General features: G+C 46.4%; 1 protein-coding gene across 5 annotated transcripts in view; it reads right to left on the bottom strand.

Moving 5' to 3' along the window:
- PLCB4 (phospholipase C beta 4) overlaps positions 1 to 17,066 on the bottom strand; it is a 1,177,624-nt gene that overhangs the window by 452,093 nt on the left and 708,465 nt on the right. For all 5 annotated transcript variants that reach the window (XM_086927702.1, XM_086927703.1, XM_086927699.1 and 2 more), the window contains 3 exons: positions 13,154 to 13,235; positions 11,646 to 11,746; positions 11,054 to 11,111 (listed from right to left, as the gene is read on the bottom strand). In XM_086927702.1, the coding sequence (XP_086783828.1) occupies positions 11,054 to 11,111; positions 11,646 to 11,746; positions 13,154 to 13,235 (241 nt within the window). The remainder of the gene's footprint in view (positions 1 to 11,053; positions 11,112 to 11,645; positions 11,747 to 13,153; positions 13,236 to 17,066) is intronic.

Below are 17,066 nucleotides of genomic sequence, written 5' to 3'. Positions count from 1 at the left end.
TTCAATTTAAATATCTACATAGAATTCACTTTACAAGGGAAAGACTATGGCGGGCAGGCCAGATTGCGTCCCCAGACTGCCTTTGATGTGACCGGGAGGTGGGGACACTGATTCACACGGTATGGAGCTGCGGTTCCTTGGTCCGGTTCTGGGGGGGGGGGGGGGGGGGGGCGGTTGTGGAGCAGTTTGTCTGAGGTTCTGGGATGGGAACTTCCTCATACTCTACAATTGGGTCTACTGCTTGTCCTAGAGGGGGTGGGGGGAAACGTCTATAAACGTCATTTATTGTTACTAGTCCTCACCATTGCCAAAAGAGAGTGGCTAGGGCACGGAAAGATCCCAGGGCGCCATCAGTACAGGTGTGGGAAAAAGAGGCTGGACTTCTGTATGGGATTGGAGCGTCCAATATTTGAGGCCCGGGGTTGCGCAAGGAAACAATATAAAATATGGAAGCGTTGGGCGGATTACAGAGGCCAGTGGCTAGACCCACCCGTAGAACAGGAGGAATATCCAGGGATGATATGAAAGGGCTGGCATGGCAGATGAATGTAAACTATGGATTTGGACAATGTTCTTGAAGTGTGAGATGATATCGTGCGGCGGTGTAGGGAGGGATCTGAGAGGGGGGAGTTGGGGGTTAGAGGTGGGATAAGGGGCGGGGGGTGTAGAATGGGCTTTGCTATTGTTGTTTATTCTAAATATTATCTAGATTGCCAACCGTCTGATAATGTATAATTGCTAGCAGTTTTCTCCGGATTACGGAGTGCTGCACCTTGTGTGCAATCTTTCAATAAAATCTGTTATGAAAAAAAAAAAAGAACAAAAGAAAAACTCTCCAATGGTTTGGCTTTGGGCCGACATTCATTTCCTATGTCAAACTATTATACTCTTGCCCTCGAGCTAGTATTTTTGTAAATAACCGTTTCTCTAGAATCTTTTCCTTATCTAAAGGTACGCAACAGGGTTGTCCCCTTTCTCCCTTGTTAATTGTTTTATGTCTTGAACCCTTTCTTGAACGCATATGAGTCAATACTCATATTTCTGGCTTCTCATATAATTCTACTGAAACAAAAATATCGGCTTATGGGGCGTGGCTTCGAGGGCGAAGATGGCGGACGCGGCTCTGTAGAGCTCCTGCCAGCCCGCTACTTATCCGCCTAATTATCCTGGCCCCGGACCCTTCACTCCCCTTGCAGAAGTGGTGGTGACTGCTGGAGACCGGGGGCGCCCGTTGGTGTGGTCGCTGGGGCCCCGGACCGCGCCTGGAGCGGCGTTTGGTGGCGGTGCCGCCGGGCCTGCTCACCGCGTGGTGAGCCGGGATCTCAATTTTTGCCCCGCCCGTCGGCCGGCTCTGGGCGCCGGGCGGGCTGCATGCGGCTGAGCCCGTGTGCTGCTGCTGAGTCGCCGGAAGAGGGACGACGGAGCACCCGGCCGCTGGTACATCCTGCGGGGCGGCGACCCTGTGAGAAGACTTCACGGATCCGGAGGCCACTCAGTGTCTGCCAGACTGCCGGTGGCGGGGTGATTGCGGAGCCGACGGTGTCCTGCCGGCCGGGGAAGGGAAGAGCCCGGCCCAGTGGGTGAACAGCAGCGGGCCCTGTGGCGAGGCCCGGTGGTGCTGATCCGGCAGATTGGCTGTGCCGAATCGGCGGCGTGGACGGCGGAGTGTCGTCGCCCTTCTAACCCCCTTGACTTTAGGCCCGAGATTGGCGGCTGCTGCGCCTTGGAGGAGCGGCCTTGCCCGGGGTGCCGGCTTGTAACTTGGCATGCTGGTGGCAGGTGGGTGAAGCGCGGTGCCAGGTGTGACCCGGATACCCCAGTCTGGGCCCGAGTGGCGGACATTCTAGGTGTGTGGTGTCGTGAACCCCTATGCGGGCGTGTGTCACCTCGTCGCCACTGCCGGAGTCATGACCAGAGGCGGGGGTGGCACGAACGCCACCAAGCAGGGGCCCATCGATAAGTTCACTGGCCCCGGAGGAGGTGCCGGGACTGCCGGAGGAGGCCAGAGTGCCGGACCAGACAACGCGGCCTTGATGGCGGCCATCACGCAGTCCCGCGACATGTTGGATGCAAAGATTGGCGCGGTCGGTGCCGATGTGATGCTGCTGCGTCAGGATCTCCACAATGCGGTCGCCCGCATCACAGAAACTGAGACCAGGGTCGCAGAGGTGGAAGGCGACGTTGGCACCCTTCAGAAGAAGGTGGCGGACATGGAGAGGATTCAGAAGGGCCTGGCGCTTCGCGTAGAGGATGCAGAAGGGCGGGCGCGACGGAATAACCTGCGTTTTGTCGGTTTTCCGGAGGATTGCGAAAAGGGGCCCATGGATGCCTTCCTGGCACGATGGTTGGAGGGCTGGCTTCCCCCGAACACCGTGTCGCGCTGCTTTGTGGTGGAGCGCGCACACAGAGCCTTGACGCAGAAACCACCGGCCGGGGAGCGGCCTCGTCCGATCATCGCCAAAATCCTGAACTTTCATGACAGAGACGTCATACTCCGGGAAGCACGGCTCAAAGAGACTTTGCTGTACGACAACCATAAAATTATGATTTTCCCGGACTACACCAAGCAGGTCCAGCAGCAGCGACACTCATTCCTGGCGGCGAAGGCCAAGCTGCGTGGCCTAAAAATCCAGTACTTGCTGCTCTATCCGGCCCGCCTCCGGGTGATCTTCAATTTCAGGACCCACTTCTTCGACTCGCCGGAGGCCGTCTTCCAATGGACGGATGAGACAGTCAAGATCCGACCGAACGCCCAGCCAGGGCTGAGCTCCGGGCCCTCGCGCAGCTCATCCCAAGAAAGGAGCGACCCGCCCGGTAAAGGAAAGCGCCATCGGAAGTCCCGCTCACGACGGAGGTCCTTGTCCCGAGACCCCCTTTTGGGGGACACACAGCCCGACACGGACCAATCTGGCAAGGAATCCTGATCATCCTACGACGTTGACACTTGATGATTGCCTTTGGCCCATTGCTGTACATTGGGGCAGACTGGGCCTGGATGGTGGAGCGGACATTGACTGGTGCAGTATAGACTTATGTTTTTGGCAGTGTCTGGGGCCCTCGAGGGTTGGTATATACATGCTGTGCCTTACTTATGTACCAGATGCATGTGGAGTTGGGGTTCGGGGCACGGTTTGTGGGCTGCCTACTCCCTTTGGGGTTGGGGGGTGGTTCTGGGGGCGTGCCCTGTTAGTTAGTGGGGGGAATAGTTGCGATCCATTGGTATGGCTGGCTTTCGGCGCTCTGTTCTGGGCTTGAAGCACTCCATGCCGCAACAGATACTTCACTGTTCTCTGAGGTATAGGGGTGGGGGGTGGGACTGGGGTGTTTGGTTGTTTGGAGGTCGGGGCTGGTGGAGGGGGTCAGGGCTGTTCTGTGTGGGGTGCACGTGCTTCTTACGATATTTGCAACTGTGGTGTTGGAGACCTGGGTCGGGTCCTGGGGGTCGCAGAGACTTACTCATCGAGACAATGGCTGATGTCCCACGACCGGTACTTGCTAGTACCTCTATGCGGATTTTGAGCTGGAATGTCCGGGGGCTATTGGACAAGATCAAGCGTGGGGCTGTGCTTCGCTGGGCCAAAAGGGATTTGGCTGATGTGCTGCTCCTTCAGGAAACGCACATGTTGGGTACTAAAGCATTGAGTCTACAGCGGTTTGGCTTCCATCAGGTGTTTCATGCCGGGTTTACCAGGGGCTCGAGGGGGGTGGCCATTCTTGTTCACAGGCGGTTATCCTATACTCATGAGCGTCACTGGCTCGATCCCCAGGGTCGGTTTGTGTTTGTGCAAGGGAAGATTGGAGCAGAACCAATAGTGCTTGGTAGTGTGTATGCCCCTCCCCCGCTGCAGTGGTCCCTGGCGGAGAAACTGTTTGACTTGTGGACTGAGATTCCCCACTCCCTGGCGGTGATTGGAGGTGACTGGAATGATGTTGTGGACATGAGTCTGGACAGGCAGAGGGTGCAGGGGATCGCGGCTGCGGCCTCGCCTACACGGCTGCATGCAATGATCGATGGACTGGGATGGGTGGACGTGTGGAGGCATCTGCATGCCGGGAAGCGGGAATACACGTATGTTTCAGCAGTGCATGGCTCCCTCTCACGTTTGGATTGTGTGTTCGTGCCGGGGGCCTTCCTTGACAGGGTGAAGGGGGCTGCGATCCAGCCTTGCGGGCTGTCCGACCACTCCCCCGTAGCGGTACAGATTGACCTGTGCAAGGCACGCCAACCGTTCCGATGGCGAATGTCCTCGTGGCATCTGCAGCGACCGGCCTAAACCCAGCATATGTGCAGTGCAATTGCCCGCTACTGGCAGGACAACCTCACGGAAGGAGTGGACGCGGTGACGATCTGGGAGGCCATGAAGCCCGCCCTGAGGAGTGTTGACATCGCCTGGTGTGCTTCTGCCCGCCGGACTCGGCAGGAAAATACTGCTACAGCGGCAGAGCGGGTGGAGGTGCTGGAGGCGCGGTACCGGGGAGGGGGTGATGACAGGGCGCTGCGACTGCTTCTGCAAGTGCAGCAATCCTACTCTTCGGTGTTGATGGATGAGGCTCGCCAGGAGTGGCTGGCTACACGTAGCAGGGTGTACCAATGAGGAGACAAGTCCTGCACCATGCTTCATAGGCTCTGTCAGCAGACTATGCAACCGATCTCCTTGCCTGGACTTACAGACGAGGCTGGAGCGGTAATAACGGACCCTGCGGTCCTTGCGGCGAGCTTCGCGCGCTACTATGCGCAACAGTACGCCTCTCGAGAGAGTCTTTCACCCGAGGAGATTGAGGGGTTCCTAGTGGATGTCTCTCCTCACGCGGTCTCAGACGAGGTACGGGAGGCCTTAGATCTCCCCCTGACGGCAGAGGAACTGGGTGATGCGTTGGGTCAACTTAATGTAGGTAAGGCACCGGGACCGAGTGGGTTTCCCAGCGAATTCTATAAGAAATTTCACTTGCAGCTTTGGCCGCATTACAGGCGGGCGTTGGAACTGGCGCGGGAGCGCGGTAGCCTGCCCTCGGACTGGCGTCAAGCCGAAATTGTGGTCTTCCAAAAACCGGGTAGACCCCCCGATCGCCACGAGTCCTATCGCCCTATCTCCCTGATCAATTTTGAAGCCAAGCTCCTGGCCAAAGCGCTGGCGAACCGCCTGCTCCCGCATATTACGGACCTCGTCCACCCGGACCAGGCTGGCTTTATGCCGCACCGGGCGACGAGACACAACATTCGGCGTGCACAGGCCGCGATAGACGCAGTGGGGGGACTGGGGATCGGGCAGCGCTGTTGCTCGCTGACATTGATAGGGCGTTCGATTCGGTCAGCTGGACCTATCTCTTTGCCCTTCTGCCGCTCCTCAACTTGGGGCCGGTGTTCATCTCCTATGTGAAATTGCTTTATACAGACATAACTGCCTCGGTACGTGTCTCTGGGGCGATCTCCGAGCGGTTCCCCATTGCCAGGGGCACTCGTCAGGGGTGTCCCCTCTCCCCATACCTTTTTGCGTTGGCCATGGAGCCCCTGGCCGCCCGAGTGCGCCGGGACGCCCTTTATCGGGGCTTTGTGTGGGGGGCGGACCTCTCAGATCGCATAGCCTTGTATGCGGACGATGTTCTCTTCTTCATGACCGATCTGCACCGCACAGGCCCTCGCATACTGGACATGATGCGGGAGTTTGGTGAGGCGTCGGGGCTCTTTCTTAATCCACGCAAGTCGACCCTATGGGTGCTGGGGGGTGAACCAGTGACATGCCCATGGGCCGCGACCCTTCAAGTGGCAGTCGATGGCCTGAAATATCTGGGCGTCTTCCTGTCGGCCTCGGCTACGGTGGCATGGGATCGGAACGTGCAGCCAGTGTGGGACAGGGTCCAGATGGATGTTAAGACTTGGACGTGCATGCCCCTCAATATCTATGGTAGATCCGCCATTTTCAAGATGGTCGCGCTGCCCCGCCTTCTCTGTCAACTGCAGAATCACCCGTATAGAATTGACCCGCAGTTGTTCCGTCGCGTCAACTCAGTGCTTGGCCGGTTTTTGTGGGCCGGGGGTGCTTCCAGGTGGCACTGCGGACATGCTTTCTCTCTACATACTGTGGCGGACTAGCTTCCACAGATCTTCTGTCCTATTACCAGGCCTCCCACCTTCTGGTGCTCAATGAGTGGTGGTATGGAGACCGTAGTGATCCGGCCTATGCATTAGAGCACTCTCTGATGGGAGGTGCCACGCTCCATACCTTACTGTACTCGGCCGGGCGGAGGAGGACGCTGCCGAGGGTTACCCAGGTGGTCTCCGCGATCTGGAGACAAGCTTTGCGCCGCATGGGTTGGTGGGGCAGATTGACCGCTGAGACTCCGCTGTGGAATAATGGTTTGCTTCTGGCACTAGCTTCCCTGTCGGGTTTTGGAGGCTGGGACGTGATCGGAATTTCGTCCCTCGGTCATGTCCTCACTGGGACTACACTTAAGTCCTTCCAGGATCTTAGCTCTGAATTTAATATGCCCAAGTCCCAATTTTTCAGGTACCTCCAGTTCCGCCATGCCCTCGGCCCTAGCCTGGTGGGTTTAGATCAACTCCCGGACTTTAGCCCCATTGAAGCGAAACTCTTTATGAGGGACCTGGGCGACAAGAAGGTTTCTCAAATATACCGCTCCCTGGTTACGCACTGCTCCTCCTCCCTCTTGACACTAAAGGCCTCCTGGGAGAATGATGTTGGCCCCTTGGATGAGGATGACTGGCGTGAGGCCCTTGAATCCCCCCGTGGGGCTGCTATAGCTGTCCGCCTCAGGTTTATTCAGTTTAAGTACCTTCACAGGGCATACTACACTAGGGAACGATTGTGGAGAGCGGGCCTTATTGCCGCCCCGGAGTGCCTGAGGTGTGGAGCTGAAAGGGGGACACTCTTCCACACGGTGTGGTCTTGTGGGGGCCTAACCAGATTCTGGACGGGGGTCTGGGACTGCCTATCGGAGGTGCTGGGGTGGGACCTCCCCCGTACACCTAGACTGGGCCTCCTCCATGTCCTGGAGAACGTTGGGGGCAACATTTACAAACAACATCTTTTGCTATTGGGGCTGGTGGTGGCTAAACGGGATCTGGCTCAGGCTTGGAAAAGTGATAGTGCCCCCCCACTCAGCGCCTGGAAGGCGGGATTAGACTTTCTCATGGGGCTGGAACTACCTGTATTCGAAGCCAGGGGGTGTCCCCGGAAACACTATAAAATCTGGAAACGGTGGGCGGACTACAGAGGGCTTACTCTCTACCCCCCGATTGATATTGATGATGTGCTACCTCCAGATGTGGACCCTGTGACTTAAGTTGTTGACCGACACCTGCCCTGCCTTACATCTGTTGTTGCTATTTTGTGAACACGTGCACTGGGATAGGGTGGGATAAGGGGTGGGTAGTTGGGGAAGGGTGCTGGGGGGTATTTCCGGGGGTTGGTGGGGCAGGGGGTGGGGTGGGGATTGTTTCCTAAAATTTGGGTTCATAGTCATGCTACTACCTGCATATTATTGACAGTATCCTCCTGATTGTGGAGAACTGTATTGATGCTTCCCTGAACTCTCAATAAATACGGTTTTGAAAAAAAAATATTGGTTTATGCCGATGATATATTGATTTATATGTCTAATCCCCTTACTTCCTTGCCTCCTTTTATGGATGAGGTTCGGTTGTATTCCAGCATTCCTGGATACAAGTTAAACCTCTCTAAGACAGAAGTCTTACCTCCAAATCCTCTATGTTACCAATATATGTTTTTGGATACTAATTTTGCCTGGTGCCCCACTAAAATCAAATACCTTGGTATTTGGTTTTCTGCTTCCCTGGCCAACACAATCAAATATACCTTTAATGTATTAATCACTAAAATCCAATCACTTCTCCTTACTTGGTCTCCATTATTTCTTTCATGGTGGGGTAGGTTAGACACCATCAAAATGATGATTGTTCCACATGTTCTATATACAGTTTCTATGTTACCTATTCGCATTCCCATATCTTATTTTTCTAAAATGAATTCTAAGTATAGGCAAATTTAGCGAATTCGCGATCCGCGAATTTGTGAATTCGCAAATCGCAAAATTCGCGATTTTATATTTTTGCATGTTCAAGGGTTTTCGCGGGGAGCTTTGCGTGTTCGCGGGGCGCTTTGTGTGTTCTCGGTGGTTTTTTTTGCCTGGTTCGTCACTGCAACCCTCTCGTTTTTTATGCCCTACTGCCCTCTGTACCAATTGTTTTTGTGCCTTTCTGCCCTCTGCCCCGCTCTTGTTTGTGCCCTTTTGCCCTCTGCCTACCTCATGCCCACTGTCCCACGTTGTGCCCTTCTGCCCTCAGCCATAAGTCAGCTTCAACAGGAAGCACTAATAGATAAAGTAAAGCAGGTGCTTGAGTTGAAGGTCAAATTAAGTTACACAGTCATTAATCACCCCAAGTTTGGGGTGATTAATGATTGTGTAACTGAATTTGAGCTTCAACTCTAGCACCTGCTTTCCTTTATCTATTAGTGCTTCCCGTTGAAGCTGACTTTTGTAACTATTTTAGAGGCTCTGGCAGCTTGCCGGCGCCATTCTAAAATAGTTACAAAAAGTCAGCTTGAACTTTTGACCCAATCCGTTCCGCTCGCGGATTTTGCTGGAAATTCACGAATCTCGCGGATTGCAAATTTACCGAAAACCTGCAAAATCTGCGAGCGGAACCAATTTTCCACCCATGCTTAATTAATTCAATTTGCTCACAATTTTTATGGAATAAGAAACAACCCTGTATTGCCCTTGCAAAACTCATGCGTCCTAAATCTGAAGGTGGTGTACGCTTTGCTAATTTTAAAGCTTATCATTCCGCCTTCTTAATTAAACAATAATTTGATTTAGCTTATGATTTTGCTGATAATCAAATCCCTGAGATGGATTGCTTTTGAACGTTCCTTGCTAAAAGATTTTATTTTCAGAATGTAGTGTATATGTCGAATTATATTTTTACATCTAATAACCTGATTTTAAAATATTCTCCGAATTTATTATACAATACTTTCACCAATGGTCTAACTTCTTATCAATGTTTTTTATCCTCTACCATCTGGGATAACAAATTTCTCAAATATAAAGGTAAATTGTTCTATTACAAATACTGGAAGGAGATGGGAATTATATATGTGCATCAATTAATCCATCAAAACTCTGTTATCCCTTTTGGTGAATTGCAATCCCGGTTTCATTTACCTAGCTCTTGTCCTACTGAATAGACTGTAATTTCAGATGTTTTACATTTACAGCTTGCTTCTTTTGACCTTCCTGTTGATACACCCTCTCTCACTCCACCTACCCCACTTTACAGTTTATTTCAAACACAAAGGCCTAAAGCATCTGTTGTATACAAATTATTGTCACTGCACGTTACTGAAAGACCTAAGTCTCCTATAGAAACTGCGTGGGAAACAGATTTGTCCATTTCTCTTTCTATCTTGAATTGGGACAAAATTTGGTCTAAGTTATTCAAAGTTTCTTCTTCTGCTCGCATAACCCAATCCCTGTATTTTATTTACAATAGAGTTGTCATTACACCTGTTTCTATTTCCAAGTTTTCCCCTTCCTCTTCTCCATTATGCTGGTCATGTTCTAATGTTACTGGCACATTGTGTCATCAACTTTATGCTTGTTCAAATGTATTGACTTTTTGGAAATCTGTGTGGACCATTTGTATGAACATTTTTAAATGTGATCTTACATTTTCATTGCAAAATATGTTTATAGGTTCCTCCTCTCCTAATGTTGTTGGCTACTCTTCTATCTCTTTATTATTTGACCTTTTTATTGCATTAGCATTCAAAGTTATTTTATCGTCCTGGAAAGACAACTCCAAAATGTCCACATTGATTTGGTGGAACTTTATTTGTGATGAACATAGAATTGCTACTGTTTCTTTTCTTACTCTTTCACAAAAATGTAAACCTGATCTCCTCTGGCTGCCTTTTGCAACATATCTTTCTTCTCATGCACCTATGCATTAATCCTATATTCTTCAACTCTTTGAATAATATATTTCTTATTTCCATTCTTTCTTCTCCCCCTTTTTTTTATTGTTCCTTCTCTTCCCTTTCTCTCTAGTTTTCTCTTTCTATTCCTCTTTTCCTATATTGTATTTCTTATATATTCTTCATTTACTTTTTGTAATATGGTCTATAATTTGTAATACCTTTTTTTTCTTTGTTTGTAACTTTTTTCTGAAAATGTAATAAAAACGTCTTAAACAAAAACAAAGTGAGTACCTAATAACTACGTGTCAAATCTAAAAATTAGAGGAGTGTAAGCTTTTTATTTATAACCTTCCCAAAGTTCAATTAAAAATATTGCAGCTTTGCAAAGATTGATTTTTTTCAGTATGGCAGGTGCATAGCAGAGCAGCTCAAAAGATAAACTTCAAAGGAAAATGTAGCTATTAATTCTCATTCCCTATTGAAATGTTTCACAAATTTGTAAACTTGAACAGAAAAAGTATGCATTCATTTTCCATTCTGCATAGAAAGGATCCTATAAAGACACACTTGCAGAAAACTCAGCTGCATACATGCTTCATCTGGGCTGAAGTCGATGTGAGAGAAAATGATCTTGCTATTTTGTTAACATTATGTCACTATGCAAAATAAACTTTGCAAATATAAACCATTAACATCGGACACCTATTCAAAGTGAATCAGCGAATCAGAAACTTTGCTGGTGAAAAAGGCACACACAAAAAAAAATTGACTGTACATTTGCACTGTAAATATGTTTCTGACAAACAATTGTGCATTAGGTATCATCACATACACGTTTATTTTCAAAACACACGGGAAAAGACCATGGCACACCCCAGGAAAGTATTGCAGAAGCACTTTGCACAGATTTGACAAATCAAGTAGAGAAGCAGGCACAGAGGGGGTAAGAGAAATGGCACCTGGATGATGCAATGAAGGGGCGCTGCCAGAAGGCGAGCACATGATTGGATGCTGCATGCAATGGAGAAGATGAAGTAAAGCAAGTCACTGCAGACAGACGAGCAAGGGAGTTAATGTATGAAAAAGCTTACTTCATTCAGAAAGCTGACTAACTGGTCTACCGTTAAATAATCAGTTTTGTCTCCATTGCTGAAAAGAAATGCATTAGAAACAGTTTAGTTTGCAGATATTTTCCTCGGTATGACTCACAAGTTACATTGCTGATGTGAATTTAAAAAGAAACTTGTGCTTTAAAACTGAACAGCTGTGACAATGGTTTTTATTTAATTAAACCGATAAACCATGTTTCACACAAGTCATGGTCCTGCCCCTCTGCGTTTTTCTAAGAGACCTTAAGTTTAGAAAATCTGACATGAATGACCTTCAGTATTAGCAAGTACTGTACAAGGTCACATTGTTAATCTAGTTAGTTCACATACTCTGTTAGCAAAGCCAATGCATTAAAAAGAGGAGAGTTTTCCAGGTGCTTCATTTGACAGGTACAGGTCGCTCTAAAAAGAGATGAAACAATTTTGGACATAATTTGTAGAAAATCCGCTAATATGCCTGACCTCTCATGCGGTTTAGGCAGGCACTTAAGATTGCTAGGCTCAGCTTTTAGTATTTCTCAACATTGATTGCAACATGCCAATGCAACTTCATCAGAATGTCAGTTCAACTTACATCTTCCGAAAGAGCTCTTCCATGTCAGTTCGAGGGCAAATCTTTTGCGTGAGTTCATAAAATTTTTCGAAAGTAAATGCAGAGGGTTCTATTTCATCATTCTGTGACGGAAAGGAAAAGTTTGGTGTTGAATAAAAGAATGTGCGCTGTAGAATGTACAATGTTTGCACAGCGTTTGATTGCAGTAGGTAATATCGAATCCCAAATGTTGATGGGTCATAGTACTGTGAACATATTATCGAGAGACAAAATACAGGCGCGGCTGGTGCAGGTATGCGCAGTGGGACGGGGGGTGGGGCAGCGTAAAGGGGGGAGTCGAAAGACAACGAGGGAAAATGAAACTAAAAAAAAAGAAAAACACTTACCTTGCGCCTGCCTCATCGCCGACTCGGTGAGCACAAGGTAAGTGGATTTCTTTTTTTTTATATTTAATTTTCCCTGGTCGTCTTTCGACTCCTCCCTCCAACCTTCCTCGCCCCACCCTACCGCGTTTACCTGTACCAGCCACTCCTAAGAAAATATTGAACATGTATGTGAACAGCGGAAGGTAACAATTTACTATTCTTAGATCAAAATTTACATACTTTGAAGATATATATCACCAAGGTATATGTGAAGTTAGGGGTAGAAAATGTATCAAAACTTACCTCTTGTTATTTTGTCCTTCAAAATTGTGGTCATGACATTGTGGCCCATTGATATTTTGGATTCGATATTCCCAGCCCACACCCTGTGCGCCATACCCTAAACAATATAGATCACTCAAGACAGCACATCATAGATATATTTGAACAAGTGTGAGCAGTTGTTGATCACAAAACGTTCCCAAATGAGTAGTCTTCCCATGGTGATTAAAGTAAAAAGGAGACTTTGTAAAGGCTTGTGGAGATTGCTAGAAATCTTAGGAATTTTGATTAAAGAGCCTGTACATTACTAAGCGGCACTCGTGTGGGTATGCCAAAAACAGTAATAACTTTAAACGATTAAGTCGCTAGCTGTTCTCAACAGTTCAACTAAAGACATTCAGGATTAACTCACTTAATATTCATGCAATTACTGTACTTTATCAGAAAACAATCGAATGCCTGCCTCATCTGTGTATGTGTGTGTGAAAGGAGCAATAGAAAATAATTATATATATTTGGTGTTTGAACTTGCAACCTACAGGATGCACAGAGGTCATTATATTGGATGTATTAGTGAACTGGGAAACCTTACTGCTACTAAGGTAAATCATTTCGAGTTGGCACCTGAGGCTCATTTTCATGCACTGTATGTACATTAGTGCCATACTCCTACACTAAGATGCTAATGTATGTTAATATACCATGAAGTTCCTTTTTCCAAATATCCATAATAATATACCACATTCTACAGTATTGCAAATTCACATTTCAAAAAATCTCTAGAAAAAGCTGGCTTAGCATCTTTTTTACATTAAGAGCAGGGGTGGATCAGAGAGAGCAATCTCATGTGTTACATAATTCCAGTGCTTTCACTCAAAATACCTTTCCACTTGGAAGACCTAATTCTTTAAGTACTTGAAAGATAACTTTTTCCGTTTTGCCTGATGCAAAGGTTCTTGTTATGCTAGAAAAAAAAAAACAAGATTGGTTACTCGCATGACTTGCCACAGTGCTTATAAATGCTGTAGCATTTTACTGTCATTTTCAGCCTACACACTTTGATTCAGTGAGTCGTAGAGAAATTGTTTACAAACAAAATCGAGGGTCAACTTACCTCTTTAATATCCAAACATGCAATTCCCAGAAAATGGTAATCCTTGGTTTGTTCAAACATTCCCTACTAAGAATTCTAATTATACATTTTGAATTATGTAGTTGGATTCTGTCATGACCATGCTATCGACTTTAGGACTGAGAGGTTTGGTAGCGGTACGATGGTGACAGGTATGCCAACTGCTGTTTGACCCTCTGTTAGAACACTGGAATGTTGGGAGCCCCATTGAAAACAATGGAGTGCTCCGGGACTATAATGGCCGGTAGAAGCCCGGAGTTCCAACATTCCAATGTTGGCATTCACATCTGTTGCTGTGAACAAAGGTATTTGTGAGAACATTCTGCCCTCTAGTGGCAGAATGTTCGAATAGCCTTATAGCCCTCCATATCTGGGCTATACTGGCATTAAAGTCCTGCTCACTTGTTAATGCTGGAGCGGGCCTTTAATGGCCGGTATAGCCCACTATGGCAGGCTACAAGGCTACAGTAATACTCTTTCATGTTTGTCTGATTGCAGAGTCCCCTCCCATGGCCAACATTTTTGTTCATGATATAACAGCTAGGTAACTACTACAGGCCTGTTAGAAATGCAACAAAATGCCTGCAGCAGAGTTTAGAAACCTTCACAGACAACGAGGACATTGAGATTTTACTCTTTCAGCAGCCCTGAATCAATTCTGGAATCTCTAGATATTGATGGTGTGTTACTTGAAAGTGAATGAAACAACATAAATGAGGGTATGTATGTATATATATATATATATATATATATATATATATATATATATATATATATATATATATATATATATATATATATATATATATATATATATATATATATATATATATATATATATATATATATTTATATTTAGTTACTGTAGGTGTTAATTCCAAAAATATGAGGCTTGCCATTAAACATCACTTCACCATTCTGAGTTTCAGACCTCAGGATGGCGGTTAACATGCCAACAAAGCAAATATTTCTTAATTTGGTGATCAGCTTTGGAATGTCCACCGTCTGGCACCAAACAATTCACCAGTTTGTGATTAACATGGAATCCAGATTCGGACGTACACTCTGGCTTGCACTTCTGTTGCAATTTGTTGGAGATTTAGAGGGAGACTCCAAAAAGGTCAGAGGCTAAAAAAAAAGGATCACCAACTGCTAAGGATAAGAACCAATCCTAGAAGCCAAATATAAGTGTCCAGAAGGAGCTCCACCTGGGTTAGAATCCCATGGATACATGGGGTTACTGGTTTACCTTTTCAAATCACTCATTCTTTGGGTGAGTTAGATCAGCATAGAAATTCCCTAGAGGTAAACCACGGTTGTTTCATTGCCTGTATGTTTCTTGAACACTTGATGTGTTTTCATGAAGGATACTGATAGAGCCAGCAATTAAGCAGCAGCAATGAAGCATGACAGCGATTGTACAGAAGAATGCTTTGGGAAATTGGTGCTTTTACCAAGATTGGAAATGGACTGTGGCAAACGATACCAAGAAGGAAACCCAGTAAGACATGAATGGCTTTGGTGACGGACCTACGGTTGTCAAAGTTGTGGCTATCAATTTACAGGTTGCAGTCTGCTAGGAGTGTCAGATTCTATACATCAATCATGAAGGTTTTCACTGAGTCTAGGAAGATGTTTACAAAATATGCATATGGAGCCAATTGTTGATACATTGACAGGTAATATTTAGCAACTGTGACATTTTAGAACACAGGATCACCATTTTCTCTGCATTCAGGATGGGGATAGTTGAGATTTTCCTGATGGAAACATTTTCACAAGCAATAATGGTCCCCATGAGAGGCTGAAAGGCTGCTCATTAGTGTGTAGCTATAAGCAGTGTGGAGTAGGTTATTTTAATTAACAAGTCAACCTTCCATCATCCATGACTCAAAACAGCTAGTAACTGTTGATTAGTGATATGGTCACATGTGGGTTTACCACTTTTAAGTAGACATTTCAAACTGCCAGAGGCAGATGTTTTGAAGTGCTGGACGACATAAAAGAGGCTTAGCTAAGGGAATCAATAACTCAGGGTAAAATATTTTTATGTATAGTCTAGAAGTAGAACTTAGGTAGCATATAATGTGTGGCTTGGACACCCAGTTAGAGAAGGATATCAGGCAGTGGCCATACCTCCAGGCAGTGAACCTAACCCATGATACATGGGGGATGCCCCAATAAATGGCACAAGCTTGCAATCTGAGATTCAATAAGAAATACTGACTAACCGTGGCATTCATTGGGGGCTTACAAAATTCACAAATTAAGAAACTGGAAAATATGAATATCACACAGTGGTTTTTCAGACGGGTTTGCTGGAGATTGCTCAATAGAGGTATCCACTGAACTTCAGCCAACCTACTAATAGTGTGTGGACCAACTTAGTAAAAGATAGCTAACATTCCTAGCATCACATTCTAGGAAAGATTTGTGTGAACAGCATTGATACAACTGTAGATCAAGCTTTCAATTATCTGCAAACATTTCTCTCTTATGATCTTATTTAAAAAAAAACACAAATCAGCGCTATATAATTCAGCGCAAAAGTGTAAAAAGAAGCGTGGATGGGTTTATAAAAACACACCAGTGATGGCAAAGCTAATATTATGTCTCTCATGTTTGTGGACTAAATGCTTTGGAACACAGGCATTGAGTTTACTGTGACTGATGGTCCAGCTAATTCTATTAGAATTGAATCCCTCAATTTATTGCACCATCTTGCGTTATATTATTTTCTACCATGAAACACCTTGACAGATCGATCTATATAATTCTCATTCTTGGGTGCAGGGTACTATACTCAAAGGCAAAGGCAAGAAAAATGGATTACAAAGTGAATAGCAACTGTCACTAGTAGAGCTCTCTGAATTGTTTCTACTCTTGAGCAATGAACCCATATGTAAGTGCCTCAATGGTACTCCTTCACCTTCCCTTGGTTTTTTTAATGTTAGACTGTGCCCAATAAACATAACATATATATCTTTCCCACAAACAAACAGCAGCTGAATGAATCCCTTCCAGTGGCCATTGTTCATGAAGTTACAAGACCCTTTCTCAACTCATTTGATAATGTATGTCCAGGACCCACAAATTCAGAGCGACTGGTAGCAGATATAGGTCAGCTCAGAAATCACCTCGTTATGAAACGGGGAATTTTCCAAACAGAAACATTTCTATATGTGTTAGTATTAGCACTCAATTTGTTACAGCATGTTGATTCCGAATAAAGGAACTACAACTGTATACAGCAGAAAAGGATGTCTATGGCTAAAACATAATGGGAAACTTTGTCACCGGCCTGATTTTGACTTACCCAACAAAACACATAGTTATTGCTTCAAAGTACTTTATTCTGTCCATGGCCACTCAATGGTTACTCTGAGTGGGGAAGCAAGGCAATACCACCTTACTTCTTTACAGGTCAAACATCATGGGCCTTATTTATGAAGGCCTTGCGTCAGTTTTGTGCCGCCGGTGCGTCACTTTTTGTGACGCACCAGCGGTGTAAAAAATGCGCCTTGTTGTGCCATATTTAAAAAGTGACGCATCTAGGTAGATGCGTCACTTTTTAAACCCCAGCGCCACATTATACCTGCGTCAGGTATAATGTATGCAGAGGGGGCGTTCCCCCACAAAAAGCCTCGTAATAGTGACGCAGTG

Source organism: Lissotriton vulgaris, chromosome 6 (genome assembly GCF_964263255.1).
Source record: "Lissotriton vulgaris chromosome 6, aLisVul1.2, whole genome shotgun sequence".
Taxonomy (NCBI): domain Eukaryota; kingdom Metazoa; phylum Chordata; class Amphibia; order Caudata; family Salamandridae; genus Lissotriton; species Lissotriton vulgaris.
Note: the sequence above shows the minus strand (reverse complement) of the source record. Positions and strands in the feature narration are given on the sequence as shown.